The sequence below is a fragment of the Callorhinchus milii genome, unplaced genomic scaffold, assembly GCF_018977255.1.
Source record: "Callorhinchus milii isolate IMCB2004 unplaced genomic scaffold, IMCB_Cmil_1.0 Scaffold6, whole genome shotgun sequence".
NCBI classification, from domain to species: Eukaryota; Metazoa; Chordata; class Chondrichthyes; order Chimaeriformes; family Callorhinchidae; genus Callorhinchus; species Callorhinchus milii.
Window position 1 is genome coordinate 907,065 of NW_024704747.1, and position 15,650 is coordinate 922,714.

The 15,650-nt window shown below is 55.2% G+C and overlaps 1 protein-coding gene across 1 annotated transcript; it reads right to left on the reverse strand.

Annotated features, from left to right (window-relative positions):
* Positions 1-5,151: 5,151 nt before the first annotated feature.
* LOC121849384 (receptor-type tyrosine-protein phosphatase-like N) lies at positions 5,152-15,643 on the reverse strand (the record flags this gene model as incomplete). Its single annotated transcript, XM_042336180.1, has 16 exons — positions 15,636-15,643; positions 15,153-15,246; positions 13,005-13,143; positions 12,000-12,153; positions 11,483-11,608; positions 11,141-11,175; positions 10,415-10,800; positions 9,735-9,821; positions 9,337-9,416; positions 8,826-8,890; positions 8,194-8,406; positions 7,227-7,427; positions 6,418-6,565; positions 6,133-6,206; positions 5,834-5,911; positions 5,152-5,244 (listed from the first exon to the last, which is right to left on the reverse strand). Coding segments are annotated over exons 2-16 (1,926 nt in total), but the record flags the coding sequence as incomplete, so codon positions are not given.
* Between the last annotated feature and the right edge of the window lie 7 nt (positions 15,644-15,650).

The following is a 15,650-nucleotide window of genomic DNA, read 5'->3' on the forward strand; positions in this document are numbered from 1 at the left end:
CTGAAAAGCGGTCCGCCGGCCGACGAACAAGTTGTTGTTGTTGTTGTGCGCGTTGTGGAGTAAGGAAGCTTGCCTGAGGTTTTCGTCCTCCCCCGGGGATCAAACGCGGGGCCCTCCGGCCGGGCATAGCCACTGAGCTACAGGGCTCCACTTTGGGACATAATGATGGTATTCAGATGAATATTCCAGAGCAGAGAGAGACGCTGGGATTGTGCTCCTTGGAGCGGAGAGGGTTGAGGGGGAGATTTAATCGAGGTGTCCAGAACTATGAGGGCTTTTGATGGAGTAGATATAGGGGAGAAACTGCTTCTGGCGGGTGGGTCGGTAACCAGGGGACATAGATTCGAGGTAACTGGACAAAGCACCAGAGGGGAGACGGGAATTTTTTTCCGCGAGGTGTTAACAGTCCGGAACTCACTGCCTGAAAGGCTTTATGGGAACCCATTCAATAACAGCTTCCAAAAGGGAATGGGGCAGGTCCCTGGAAAGGAACATTGTGCAAGGATTTGGGGGGAAAGAGCGGGGGGGCGGGGGGGGGACTGATTCTGTGCTGTAATATTCCGTATTCTGTGGGGGTTGTGGGAGAGCCTGAACATTGCCGCGTCTCCCAGCGAAAGCTCACTCAGTCCCGGGAATGTCCCAGCGGTGGAGCGGTGACTCAAGTCGGTTTATTTTCGCACGTTCCCGCCGCATCCCCGACTGTCCAGCGCCCTGGGCCGCAGTTCGTTGGTTGCTCCTGTTGTTGTTGTTGTTGTATGCTCCGAGACAAGTTGTTGTTGGGGTGGGGTGGGGTGGGGTGGGGGGAGAGGGGTGTTGTCGGCCATTCCTTTCGTTGGGATGTTTAACCGCGGTGGAGCTCAAGGTTCCCCGACGTGGGGGCTCACTCCCCTTAAGCTCCCGACTCAAAAGGCGCGAGAGAGGGAGCGAACGGGCGAGCCACAACACCACAGTCACTACACTGGGCAGCGTGTCCCGCGCAGCGCTTGGAGGACGTCCCGACGAGGTGATAAGGCACCGGGTGTCGAGATAGTTACCATCCACAGGTCCGCAGCCCAAAAAGAAGCCCAGGAGCGGAGGCCCCAATTTGGGGTCAAAACGTCGTTGAGACTGTCGCGAAAAGATCATTTTTTTTCGTTATCGAATCACAAGTAAATTATTTTTTTTTAAAACGAAAAATCAAATCAATTCTTTTCTCAACGCAAACGTAAGCAATTTTTTTTTCGGGGTTGGTGGGGGTGGGTGGGGGGGGATTCCCGGCGGCTTTTAAAACCGCGCGGAAAAAAAAAACCCTTGGAAAAGGGGGGCGGAAAATCACGTTTTTGGGGGTTTTATTAAAAAGGTCAATATTTTAATTAAAAATCTGCTCATTATTTTTTTCGGGGGTGGGGGGAAGGTTTAGTTCTTTCGAAATTGTGTTCTCTTCCCCCTCCCCGGCAGCCGCCCCTCCACCTCCCCCCCCAAAAAAAAATAATACCAAAGAGGAAGATTATTAAAGTAATGAAAACGAATTAAAATTAAAATGAAATCAAAAAAAAGTGGAAAGCGTTTAAAAATTTCCATTCGGTTATTTTTTTCGGCGGATTTTTTGTCCTTCGAAAGGACCCGATCGCCGACGTCGGTAACAAATAAGTGCATCAACCGAACCGATAATAACAGAGAAGATGAATACAGTGACAATTCATTCAAATCGAATGAAATGAATTAAAGCGAATGAAAGAAAATGAAAAAAAAAAAGGCTTTTTTTTTGGGAGACACTTTTTCCGGCGGATTTTTTGTGTCAACGGCGACGGAAACCCGATCACCGACATCGACAATAATAAGCGAATCAATCAATCAATCAATAATAATAATAAAGAAGATGAATACAATTAAAATGAATAATAATAAAGAAATGAATACAATTAAAATGAATAATAATAATAATAAAGAAATTAATACAATTAAAATGAATAATAATAATAATAATAAAGATGAATACAATTAAAATGAATAATAATAATAATAATAAAGAAATGAATACAATTAAAATGAATAATAATAACAATAAAGAAGATGAATACAATTAAAATGAATAATAATAATAACAATAAAGAAGATGAATACAATTAAAATGAATAATAATAATAATAATAACAATAAAGAAGATGAATACAATTAAAATGAATTCCAATCGAATTGAATTAAATTAATATTAATTCAAATTAAAAAAAAAGACACTTTTTTGGGGGGGGATTTTTTTAAAAAAAAATCAACATTTCGGGGTTGTTTTTTTTTTGAGGGGAGAAAAAAGGCCCCAAAAAAACACCTTTTTTTTAAAAAAAATATATTGACACATTACGTTTATAGCCATTCGTTTTGAACCTTTTTTTTTCTCGTCGTCTCTCTCAGATAACAACAGGTGATGAAGAGAGGAAAATGCGATAACTTTTGTGAGTGTGTGTGAGTGAGTGAGTGAGTGAGTGTGGGGGGTCCCGGGGGGGGGGGGGGGGGTCAGGGCCCCGCGGCCGCCCGGAGGGAGCGGGAGAGCGGACGCGGGGACCAGGCGAGGCCGAGGCTCCGGGGAGGCCGCTGGGCCCCGCCCCGCCCCCCCCTCTCTCTCCTCCCGCCCTCCGCGCACAGCGGCTCCAGGACCGGCGGCGGCGAACACAGAGGAGCGGCCCCGACCCCCCGGGCACATGGTGAGAGGCTCAGAGAGAGAGAGAGAGAGGGGGGAGGGAGGGAAGGAGAAAATAGAGAGAGAGAGAGGGGGGGAGAGAGGGAGAAAATAGAGAGAGAGAGGGGGAGGGAGAGAGGAGAGAGGGGGAGAGGGAGAGGGAAGGAGAAAATAGAGAGAGAGAGAGAAGGGGAGAGGGAGAAAATAGAGAGAGAGGGGGAGAGAGAGAGAGAGGGAGGGAGAGGGGGAGAGGGGGAGAGAGAGAAGGAGAAAATAGAGAGAGAGAGAGAGGGGGAGAGGGAGAGAAGGAGAAAATAGAGAGAGAGAGAGGGAGAAAATAGAGAGAGAGGGGAGAGAGAGAGAGAGAGAGAGAGGGGGGAGAGGGGAGAGAGAGAAGGAGAAAATAGAGAGAGAGAGAGAGGGGGAGAGGGAGAGAAGGAGAAAATAGAGAGAGAGAGAGGGAGAGAGAAGGAGAAAATACAGAGAGAGAGGGAGAGAGAGGGAGGGAGGGAAGGAGAAAATAGAGAGGGAGAGAGGGGGGGGGAAGGAAATAGGTAAAGGTAGAGGGGAGGGAGGGAAGGGGAGAGAAAAGGGAGAGAAAGAGGGGGTGACCGAGAAAAAGAGAGGGAGAGAGAGAGAGAAAGAGAGAATAAAGGAGAAAGACGGTGAGAAAGAAACAGAGGGAGAGAGAGAAATTAAATTAAATAAAGAGAGAGAGAGAGAGAGAGAGAGAAGGAGGGAGGGAGGGAGGGAAGGAGAGAGAGAGAAGGCGGGAAAGGGAGAGGGAGAGACCCTCTCTAACCGCACAGTGACTGGTCTGTGTTTCCCGCGGTTTTTGGGCGGTTTAGGGGCTGTTTTGGGGCTCCTTCTGTTGCTGCTGTTGTTGTTGTTGTTGCTGCTCTTTGGTTTTATTTCGTTCCCGTCTTTTATGAGGAGATTTGTTCGGCCCTGAATCAGGGGGTGAGGGGGAGGGGGTGAGGGGGTGAGAGGGGGAGAGGGGTGAGGGAGAAGGGTGAGGGAGAGGGGGAGAGGGAGAGGGTGAGGAGAGAGGGGTGAGGGGGAGAGAAGGGGTGAGGGGGAGAGAAGGGGTGAGGGAGAGGGGGTGAGGGAGGGAGGGGGTGAGGGAGAGAGGGTGAGGGAGAGGGGTGAGGGAGAGGGGTGAGGGAGAGGGGTGAGGAAGAGAGGGGTGAAGGGGAGAGGGGGTGAGGGAGAGGGGTGAGGGAGAGAGGTGAGGGAGAGGAGGGAGGAGGGGGTGAGGGAGAGAGAGTAAGAGAGAGGGTGAGGGAGGAGAGAGAGAGAGGGGTGAGGGAGGAGGGGTGAGAGTGAGGGGAGGGGAGAGAGGGGAGGGAGGAGGTGAGTGAGGGAGAGAGAGCGAGGGGTGAGGAGAGAGGGAAAGAGTGAGGGAGAAAGAGGGGTGAGGGAAGAGGTGAGAGAGAGTTAGGAGGTGAGAGGGTGAGGGAGGGAAGAGGTGAGGGAGAAGGTGCAGAGGGGGTGAGGGAGAGAGAGTGAGGGGGTGAGGAGGGGAGGGGGTGAGGGAGAGAGGAGGGGGTGAGGGAGAGAGGGAGGGGTGAGGAGAGAGGGAGGGGTGAGGGAGAGGGGGGGGGGAGGAGAGAGGGGGTGAGGGACGAGGGGAGGGGTGAGGAGAGAGGGAGGGGGAGGGGGGGAGAGAGGGAGGGGGTGAGGGAGAGAGGAGGGGGTGAGGACGAGGGAGGGTGAGGGAGAGAGGAGGGGTGAGGGGAGGGGGGTGAGGACGAGGGAGGGGTGAGGGGGCCACAGGCAGCAGCTTCATGTAACATCAAACACTTGATGATTATTATTATTATTATTATTTGTGTGTTGTGGAGAGAGAGAAAAGGGGAGAAAGAGAGAGAGAGAGAGAGAGAGAGAGAGAGAGCGAAAACTCTTCCTGAATGAACTCAAAGAAAGCTCGTCTCGACGTGTGCGGTCGTCCGTCCCCCGTCTCCCCCCCGTCTCTCCCCCCGTCTCTCCCCCCGTCTCTCCCCGTCTCCCCCGTCCCCGCCCCCCCACAAAAAAAAACCTTTGCTTTTATTAAGAGTGAGTTAAAAATTGCCAACATTTCCTCAAAGAGGAAATAGAGAGAGAGAGAGAGAGAGAGAGAGAGACACAGACGTCTCGCGACCGACGAGCGTTTCTGTCGGTCAATCGTTCTTTCTTTCATAATTTTTTACGTTCAAACCCCCGCCGCCCCCCCCCCCCCTCCTCCAAGAAGAATGGCCTCTTTTTTTACTAAAAGCGAGTTAAAAATTGCCAACTTTTCCTCCAGGGTAAAGAGCGAGAGAGAGAGAGTGAGAGAGCGAGAGAGCGAGAGAGCGAGCGCGAGAGAGAGGGGCGTCCACCAACTCACGCACGTCTCTTAATTTTTTTTTAACCTATTTGCTTTTTTTAAACTTTGCCGCTTAAAAAAAATATTTTTTTTTAGCTTAAAAAATAACCCCCCACCACCACCACCACCCACACCCCCACCACCCCCACCCCCCACCACCGGCCGCCGCCGCGTCACAGTGCTTCACCCCATCCTCCACCAGAGGTGTCAACATCACGATCACAGTGCAACCGTTCTCCCACACCATCTACAACAGGACAGGAAGTGGTCACACAGAGAGAGAGAGGGCGATGAGAAAAATATCCTCCGTTTCCCCCCCCAATCAATGAGCACGTCCCACCCAATCTGGAGGAAATCATTCGTGGAGTCCCTGTAGCTCAGAGGTTACAGCCCTCGTCTCGCAAGCGAGAGGACCCGGGTTCGATTCCCGGGCGGGGCAAACCCTTAGCCAACTTTCCTTACTCCCCCACGTCTCTGTTTATCAGCAGTAAGTAGGAACCCGGATGTTAGTCGATTGGCGGATCGCTTTCCAGGGGTAATAATCCCTCCAACAAAAATAATAATAATGTCACTCAATCCACGACTTTGTGTGCACAATCGACTGCTGTGTTTCGCCCACAAAATACACAGTCACTACACAGACTTCCACCAGAGGTCAGAGCCTCCACTTGTTATCTGACTTGTTGGTTCCCGTCACTGCTCACAGGCTCAGTGTGAGGCCGTTTTCCTGATCGCTCGACCCACTGCGTTAGTTGTCATGTTAATACTGTGTCCTGTTGTTATTAGCTCGTCCCCGGCAGCGAGCAGCGAGGGGGGTGCGTGGGGGGGGGTCTCACCTGCCAGAAGTCGGCGATGGTGTGTGAGAGGGGACCCTGGGTGGCGATATAGGCTGGCATCCGGGGCTCATGGTCAATCTGTGAGAGAGAGAGAGAGAGAGAGGAAAGACTGAGACTGGGACAGCAAGAGATGGGATGGGAATGGAATCCACCATAGACAGTGACAGACCCCAACCTCTCTCTAGCCCTGATAACAGGGGGGGAGGGGGGAGCCAGACACAGAAACCCAGACCACCCTCCCTCCCGATCCTCCACATGGTGTAGCTCTACGCAGTGTATTGGCCCCAACAGTAACTTACGATGGGGCTGGCGTTGATGAAGTCGGTCCTCGAGGGGTTGAGTTGGGCTTTCAACATCATTCGATTGTGGTCGTCTGCGAATGAGAAGTAGGAAGTGTTGAGAGATACAACCCGGGGCGAGCGAGGGGAGGGGAGGGGAGGGGAGAGGGGGGTTGGAGAGCTGGGCATGGGCACGGTGTGGGGGGGAGGTCACCCTCTGCGGAGGGGGCTGGCCAGGTGGCTGAGTGGGTGGGGGATGGGATGGGGGGGGGGGAGTGTCTCATGACGGCGTTCCCTGGGACGTACACGGCACAAAGTCGGCATTGCGGCTCTTTTTGAGGTTGACTTCGCTCTTGCCGATGGCACAGGTGTTGGGTTCGGCCTGGTAACGGCTCAGAGCTTCCCACTCCATCTGCAGCCGGTCACTCTGTCTCAGGTGGTCTTCCATATACGCCTGTGGGGGTGGAGGGTGGGGGGGTGGGGGGTGGGGCGGGGAAGGGTTTGGAGAGACGAATGAGGGGGGGGGGAGAAATCCACAAAGTGTTACAGTTGTTCATTTGGTTGGAAAAAGATGTCAGAAAATGTATCATTCCCCCCCCCCCCGTCTCCCCAAACAATAACAACAACAACAACAACAGTCATGTTTGTTTAGTGCGTTACACGGCGGGTGACGTCCCGAGGCGCTGGGAATAATATAATCATAATACAGCACCTTATCACGTCTCAAAGCCCCTCACAGGATATCCTGTTAAGTGTAGTGACTGTATATTTTGGGGGCGAAATGACACAGAGGAGGGGCTGAGCTGGGTGGAGCCAGTGCGGTGTGGGCAGGGCTGGGCGGGGACAAGGGTAGGGGCTGAGCTGGGTGGGGCGGGGCAGTGGGGGGGGGCAGGGGAAGGGGACGGGGCTGAGCTGGGTGGGGCGGGGCAGTGTGGGGGGGTGGAGGGGGCAGGGGAAGGGGACGGGGCTGAGCTGGGTGGGGCGGGGCAGTGTGGGGGGTGGAGGGGGCAGGGGAAGGGGACGGGGCTGAGCTGGGTGGGGCGGGGCAGTGTGGGGGTGGCCAGGGGAGGGGCTGAGCTGGGTGGGGCAGTGGGGGGCAGTGAGCGGGGTCTCACCAGGATCATGTGGCCGGTGGAGATGTCCATGTTAGACTGTACGGGCTCCTCACACCAGGATGGAGTGCTGCTGCTGTGGGAGCTGGGACTGGCCTGGGGAGCGTCGCTGAACTGGGACGAGACGCTGCTCACTCGGGACGTCTCCACTGCCTCACCCGCCCCGTACGAGGACTTGCCCGCCATGTGCTGCCGGCACAGCTCCTGCGGAGAGAGGGGAGGGGAGGGGGGGGGGTGGGGGAGAGCGGAGAGAGGAGAGTTGGGGCAAGAGACACACACACAGACACACAGAGACACACACACACACACAGAGACACAAAGAGATAAGAGACGGGATTTAAGAATTTCGCACAATTCACAGGTGACATGTTCGCCAACGGAATGTGGGGATCGAGCCCCCCCCCTCCCCCCCCCCTCCCCGTGACGGTCTCCACTCCCCGGTTCCTGAGCCAGGAGGGGCCGCAGTGTCCCAGGGCACTCACAGCCCGGCCTCGTTCATCGGCACGAGCTGGAAGGGCCGACCGGTCACTGGGGGCAGGGAATCCACCCCTGAGCTCCTGGTAACCCCACGGCCAAAGCCCGAACTCACGGGGAGGGGGGTCCTGGCTGGACAAGCAGCGGGAAAGCTTGGCCAGACAGCGCTCGCTCTCTCTCACTCTCTCTCAATGGCCAAGCTACGTGGGTTTAGCCGGTTGGACCCCAGCAGTTCCTCCTCTGGGCACACTCTGGGCTCCCCGGTCGAGCCTGGGCTCTCGCCAACCTGCGCCTAACACTCTCCGGAATTGGGGGATGTGCGTCCCTTCAGGAAGAGAAAGAGAGAGAGAGCAACAATCTATCTCGGGAATTTCCATGTGTAGAGGGGTGGGAGGCCTGGAATTCCCAGTTGGGTTTAATAATAATAATAATAATAATAATAATCTTTGCGTTTGATATATATAGAGGCTGATCACGTCTGAGGTGGCCTCAGTACCTGATACTCCAGGGTGGTGTTGGTGCCGGGCTCGGTGCCCAGCCCGGATAGTTTCTCGCGTTGCCGTTGCCTGTAGTTCTGTCGGAGGCAGTAGGTGAGTGTGCCCGCGATCAGCACGCCCGCCACACACGCCACCGTCACCAGCGACAGCAACAGGAAGCGGAATGTTTCGGAGTGGCGGGTCGGACTGGGCAGCGAACGCAGCTCGTTCCTCTGTAAGAGAGAGAGAGAGGGAGAGCGTGTGAGAGGAGGAAGAAGGAGAACGAGAGTGTATGAGAGTGAGAGAGTGAAGGAGAGGGAGTGTGAGAGAGAGCGACTGTGTGTGTGTGTGTGTGTGTGTGAGAGAGTGGGAGAGTGAGCGAGAGAGACAGTAAGAGTGTGTGAGAGAGAGTGTGACAGTGTGAGAAAGAGAGAGAGAGAGACAGTATGAGAGAGCGCGAGAATGTGCAAAAGCAAGAGAACGAGAGAGTGAGAATGATAGTGTGAGAGAGTGAGTGTGAGAGAGGGAGGGAGCGAGAGATGTGCCCTGACCTCTCATCCCCATCGTGTGTGAGTGTGTGTGTGTGTGGGGGGGGGGGGTCAATGGGTGGGGGCTGTGCTCCCCCCTGGAGTCCGATGGAGACAGGACTTACCTCCCCCACCCCCGCCTGTAGGATTTTCAGACCAGTCTCCGCTTCCAGATATGACTTCTCCGCAACTGTGGGGGAGAAGAGGGCAGAGAGAGTGAGGGGGGGGGGGGGGGAGAGGGGGAAATGGGAGGGGAGAAAGGGGGGAAACATAAGGAAATATATCAAGACAGAGATGCAGAACTTATTTCAAATTGTCTAGAGGAGAGATCTCCCCCCCACATCACCCCCCACCCCCCACCCCACACACACAGCCCAGTCAGTGTAGAGAGACCCTGACTGTGGCCCCTCACCCTTCACCCCTTGACCATTTCCTCTTCATATCAAACAAGGGGATTAACAGCTCCAGCCTCAAGTGACGGGGAGGAGGGGAACAGGAGAGAGAGAGGGGGGGACAAAGGAGGGGAGAGAGAGTCCGAGAAAGAAGGAGAGAGAGAGAGGAGAGAGAGAGAGAGAGAGAGAGAGAGAGATAGGTAGAGAGGAAGAGGATGATGATGATGGAGATGAAGGTACTCACTGGCTCTGCTCGCCACCTCAGCGATGGTGAGATTCTGTCCGTTCAGCCTCACTCGGAAGGTCAGGGCTGGTCCGATAACACTGGGGGGTGGGGGGAACAGCACAGGGGGAGGGGGGTTAGAGCCAGTGGCTGTGTGGGGGAGTGTGGGGGGGGGGTTAGAGCCAGGGATCGTGGGGCGCACACCCACAGGAGTGGGAAACTCTTCAATTCCGTCTTAATTTGGAAGCCATGTTAATCCCCCCTCCCCTCCCCCCCAATAAACCGCCCCAGTGAGAGAGGATTTTATTTGGGGGACTGTTGGATCGCTTTCCGGGGGTAATAATCCCTATATATATTACATTATATATACATAATAATACGTCACTGTTGCTGGTTTGCGGCGCTCGGAGGGGCTTTACCTGATGTTGATGAAACTCGCTGTGGTCAGGTGAATCCTGTGGGCCAATGTCTCCAGTAACTTCACTCCGTCCGACAGAGCGAGGGGTCTGCGAAGGGGGGGGGGGGGGGAACAGAACACACACAGCGATCAGACCCTCAGAGCCCCCCCCGCCACCCCCCCACAGCCCGGCTCAAGTCACTCACACGCTCACCCCCCAATGTCCTGGCCGACAATCCCCCAAATAAAATTGGTCACTCGCTCGATGACAGTTTGTGGGACAGGCGAGGGTTCCTCCCCCCCCCCCCACCACCCCCCGCCCCGCTTCTGTTTACCAGCAGTCAATAGTAACCCGATTGTTAGTGGATCGCTCCCTAAAAAAAATAATAATAATAAATAATAATAATAATAATTTGGTCACTTCAATCCACGACTGTTAGTGAGACGTCGCTGTACTCTATTGGCCGTACGTTTTGCCCACAGAATACACAGTCACTACACTTTACAGTGTACCCTGTGTTGAGTTAGGAGCTGATTGGGCAAAGGGTTTGGGATTCATTTGGGAACAAGAAACTGTTTGGCTGTTTATCCTAAAAACAATTAGTGTTTATTGATGGGAAACTGTTGGGCCTCAACCGCAGGAACCGTTTAGATGATGAGACGCGTTGTTATAACGATAAAACTGTAAATTACTGATCTCACTTCTTATCGGTCACAATGTAGCCGTACTCTTCCTTCGGGAGCACCTCCGCGCCGGCCGCAGACTCCAGCTTCCGGAGCGTTGCCGGGAACGCCGGTATTCCCGGCATCTCGGCAATCTCCGCCACCACCCGGCTCCGAGCTTCCTGGGTCATTCCCGCCTGGACCGTGCCCTCTGCTCCAGCCACCGCCCCCTGCTCCCTCCGAGCCTTCGGGAGTCCCCTGGGAACGTCGCTGGCCGGCCCCGGCTTGGGAACGTCGCCGGGAAGGTCTCTCTGTGCCGGGAGAGCAGCGGAGGGCGAGGCTGAGGGAATGCCGGGCACCGGGGAGCGAAGGACGTCAGCCTCGGTCTCTTTCCAATGCCGCATGGCTCCCTCCATCATAGATGCCTTCCGTGACAAGAACACGCGTGTCAGGGGGGGGGCCATGGCTCCTCGCCACGGGACGAACGGTGTCTCCCACCTGCCCACACACCCACACCCTCCACTCCTCCAACTCGGACTTGCCCCTCCCTCTCTCACTCCGTGCCGACGATCAAACTCACAGTCACTACATTCTTGCTCTCACCTTCCTCGACCCCAACCCTCCCACCCCCCTCCCTCCCCGTCACCCATCCCTTTCCAACTCTCTCTCTCTCCCCAACTCTTTCCGTCTGCCCCAAATCTTTCTCTCTCTGTCCATCCATCCACCCTTCTCCCTCTCTCTCTCTCTCGTGTCCGACAATCTCACCTTTTTCTCGGTGGTGATGTCCATCTCACTCTGAGCTGAAAGGGAACAAACAGCGATAGTCTCAGTAAGTGTCTCAGACCCTCGTCCGGTATATTGGAGCCACTGCGTATTTTGTGGGCGAAACGCGGGCAGCCGGTCGCGCACACGGCAGTGTCCCCACAAACAGCCGTGGATTGAGTGACCACATTATTATTATTTTTTTTCAAGGGATTATTACCCCCGGAAAGCGATCTGACAATCGACCAACAACCGGGTTCCCACTGACTGCTGTGTGTGTGTCTGTGTGTGTGTGTGTGTGTGTGTGTGTGGGTGGGTGGGGGGGGGTGTGGGGGCTTCTCTTACCCGGGCTGTCCGTCCGCAGTAACCGCAGGATGGCTGTGGAGAGGCTGCGGAGCTGCTGGGAGCTGAGGTCACGGAGATCGAGGCCATATTTGTCCAGAGCCAACGCTATCCTCCTCACGGCTGCCTCTGTGGGAGCAGAACCCCCAACAAACAGCCTCCACATCAACAACAACACGTGACGTCTACGCAGAGTCTGACTTTCACGTCGGGAGGACGTCCTGAGGCGCTGGAGGGCAGGGAGGTGGGGGGGGGGGGGGAGGTGGGGGGAGGAGGGTGACCGAAGGCGCGGTCGAAGAGGAGGGTCTTGAGACGTGCCTTGATGGAGGCGAGGGAGGGGGCGAGGTGATGGGACTTAGATCAGAGTCCCAACGGGGAGCGAGGGGAGCAGGAGAGCTCGATAGCGGAGTGCGGAACAACAACAACAACAACAACAATCCTCGCATTTGTTACAGGGCCTTTATCGCGTGGTTGGGACGTCTCAAAGTGTACAGTGTAGTGACTGTGTGTTTTCTCTCACCTTCCTGTGGCTGACGGTCGGCGAGATCGGTGCTGGACTCTCTCTGGGGGGCGGGGGGTTGGTTGGCCGGAGACCCGGGGTTCACCCTCCGATGGCTGCCCCGTTGCCACTGGCTCCTTTCCGGATCACTCCGCGGCCAGTAGGCGTTGGGGTCCTACTCGAACCAAACCGGGCAACGGGTTAAGTCCCACCGTGTTGCCGCGGGAACTTTGGGGCCTAAGCCCGATTCTTGTCGGAATAAAGAGCTTCGTGTGGATTCCCCTCCGTGTGGGTCGGGGGGAAGTGTTTAGTGATTTTGGTGCCAAAAATGGGTCAAAACCCACACGGAAACCACAATAAACCAACATCATCTGCCATCACTCACTCACTCACTCACTCACTCACTCACTCACTCACTCACTCACGCACTCACTCACTCACTCACTCACTCACTCACGCGCTCACTCACTCACTCACTCACTCACGCACTCACGCACTCACTCACTCACTCACTCACTCACGCACTCACTAACACACACTCACTCTCACACACTCACTCACACTCACTCACTCACTCACGCACTCACTCACTCACTCACTCACGCACTCACTCACTCACTCACTCACACTCACTAACACACACTCACTCTCACACACTCACTCACACTCACTCACTCACTAACACACACTCACGCACTCGCTCACTCACACACACTCACTCTCACTCACTCTCACACACTCACTCACACACTCATCCTCACTCACACACACACACACACTTATTCACTTTCACACACTCACACTCACCCACTCACTCACACACACTCACTCACACACACTCACTCTCACACACGCACACTCTCTCACTCACTGAAGGGAAAGATAACACGGGGGTAACAGGACTTTGTGGACACCTGTGTATAGATATCTCTCCTCCCGGACGACACCCGATCTCTGGGGAGTGTCGGTGCAGAGTGGGGAGAGGAGAGCGGGTGTTGGGGAGATGGGGGAGGAAACGTCACCCACCTGGTGAGCTGGGGGTGGCTCCGGAGCGAAGGGGTGCCGAGGGCGTGGGGGGCCAGTCTGCGGGTACCTCTGGGGCCACGGGTTCCCCGGGGGCCACGGAGGGGCATCCAGAGAGACTCGGCCATCATCCTGATACAACCTGAGAGAGAGGGCGCGAGAGAGAGACAGAGCGCGAGAGAGAGGGGGGAAAGAGTAGAGAGACACAGAGAGAGAAAGAGAGCGCGGGATAGAGAGAGGAGAGAGGGAGAAAGGGGGGAAGATCAAGAGAGGAGGGGGAGATAGAGAAGGAGAGAGAGAGAGAGAGAGAGAGGGATAGAAAGATGGATAGAGAGGGAGAATGGGAGATAGAGAGACAAACAGAAAGAGATAGAGGTTACCTCCTCCGTCTGTGTGTGTGTGTGTGTGTGTGTGTGTGTGTGTGTGCGCACTCGTGTCTGCAAGTGTGCGAGCGCACGTGTGTGTGTGTATGTGTGTGTGTATGTATGTTTGTGTGTGTATGTGTGTGTGTGTATGTTTGTGTGCGTGTGTGTATGTTTGTGTGTTTGTGTGTATGTTTGTGTGTTTGTGTGTGTATGTGTGTATGTTTGTGTATGTTTGTGTGTGTGTGTTTGTGTATGTTTGTGTGTTTGTGTGTATGTTTGTGTGTGTGTGTATGTTTGTGTGTTTGTGTGTGTGTGTGTGTGTGTTTGTGTGTATGTTTGTGTGTTTGTGTGTGTGTGTATGTGTGTGTGTATGTTTGTGTGTGTATGTTTGTGTATGTTTGTGTGTGTGTGTATGTTTGTGTGTTTGTTTGTGTATTTGTGTGTGTATGTGTGTATGTTTGTGTGTTTGTGTGTGTGTGTGTATGTGTGTGTGTTTGTGTGTGTGTGTTTGTGTGTGTTTGTGTATGTTTGTGTGTATGTGTGTGTGTTTGTGTGTGTGTGTGTATGTTTGTGTGTGTGTGTATGTTTGTGTGTTTGTGTGTGTGTGTGTTTGTGTGTATGTTTGTGTGTTTGTGTGTGTGTGTGTATGTGTGTGTGTATGTTTGTGTGTGTATGTTTGTGTGTGTGTGTGTGTGTGTATGTGTGTGTGTGTGTGTGTATGTGTGTGTGTGTGTGTGTGTGTGTGTGTCAGGATGAATCCTAATTTTAATGTGCTCCACACACCCTTTGGGGTCCATTAGGTGTGGTTTGGGGGGTTGAGGGGTTGGGGGTGGGTGGGGGTGATGGGGGGGTGGGGGTGATGGGGGTGGGGGTTGGCGGTGGGGTTGGGGTGGGGTGGGCGGTGGGGTTGGGTGGGGGGAGGGGTTGGGGGGGAGACTTTAAACCTCTCTCCCTGTCCGTGCCCTGTTCAGGGCGGATGTTATAGATCTCCTCGTCGCTGTCGGGAAAGGAGGTGGGGGTTTCTCCCCCTCCCGCGCACCCCCCCCACTCCCCACACACACCCCCACTCCCCCACACACCCCCACTCCCCCACACACCCCACTCCCCCACACACCCCCCATCACCCCCCCCACTCCCCTACACACCCCCTCCCACTCTTCCACACTCCCCCACACCCCACCCACTCCCCCACACCCCCCCCACTCCCCCACACTCCCCCACACTCCCCCCCAACCCCCCCACTCCCCCTCTCTCTCTCTTAACAATCCCCTCAGATACAATCACTCATTCACTTCCTGACTGTTTGTGGGATGTGGGGGTATGGTTCCCCCTGAGGTGGAGATGTTTGTCAGGTCAGGGGCTCAGGGGCTCAGGAGGTCAGGGGCTCAGGGGCTCAGGGGCTCAGGGGGTCAGGGGCTCAGGGGGTCAGGGGCTCAGGGGCTCAGGGGTCAGGGGGTCAGGGGCTCAGGGGGTCAGGGGCTCAGGGGCTCAGGGGGTCAGGGGCTAGGGGGTCAGGGGCTCAGGGGGTCAGGGGCTCAGGGCTCGGGGGGGGTGGGGGCTCGGGGGGGGGTAATTGGAGTGGAGGTACAGATCAGCCGTGATCTGATAGAATGGTGGAACAGGCTCCAGGGGCTGAATGGCCTCTCCTCCTGGTCCCGTGTTCCCGCGGGGACGGAGCGTGTCTGTCCCGGGGCGTGTTGGGCTGCTCCGAGACCCCGGGGGCCGTGTTGTCCTCGGACGCCGCCCCCGGGGGTCCGGGAACCGCGGGGCGGGGCCGGTCACGTACCGTTCCGGGGCGGGACCTCCCGCCGGTGGGGGGCGGAGCCTCCTCATCTCCGCGGCGACCACTTGCTGGGTGACGGCGTCTCGCCATGACAACCCTAAACACCCGGAGAGGGGACAGCCGTCAGACACACACGGTGACACACACACACACACACGGTGACACACACGGTGACACACACGGTGACACACACACACACACGGTGACACACACGGTGACACACACACACACGGTGACACACACGGTGACACACACACACACACACACGGTGACACACACACACACACGGTGACACACACATTGACACACGTGGTGACACACACACACACAGTGACACACACACACACACGGGGACACACACAGTGACACACACAGTGACACACACACTCAGTGACACACACGGTGACACACACAGACAGTGAAACAGAGCGACACAGACAGTGACAGAGAGAGAGAGACACACACGGACACACACAGCGTCTGTACCTCTCAGCGCCAGGA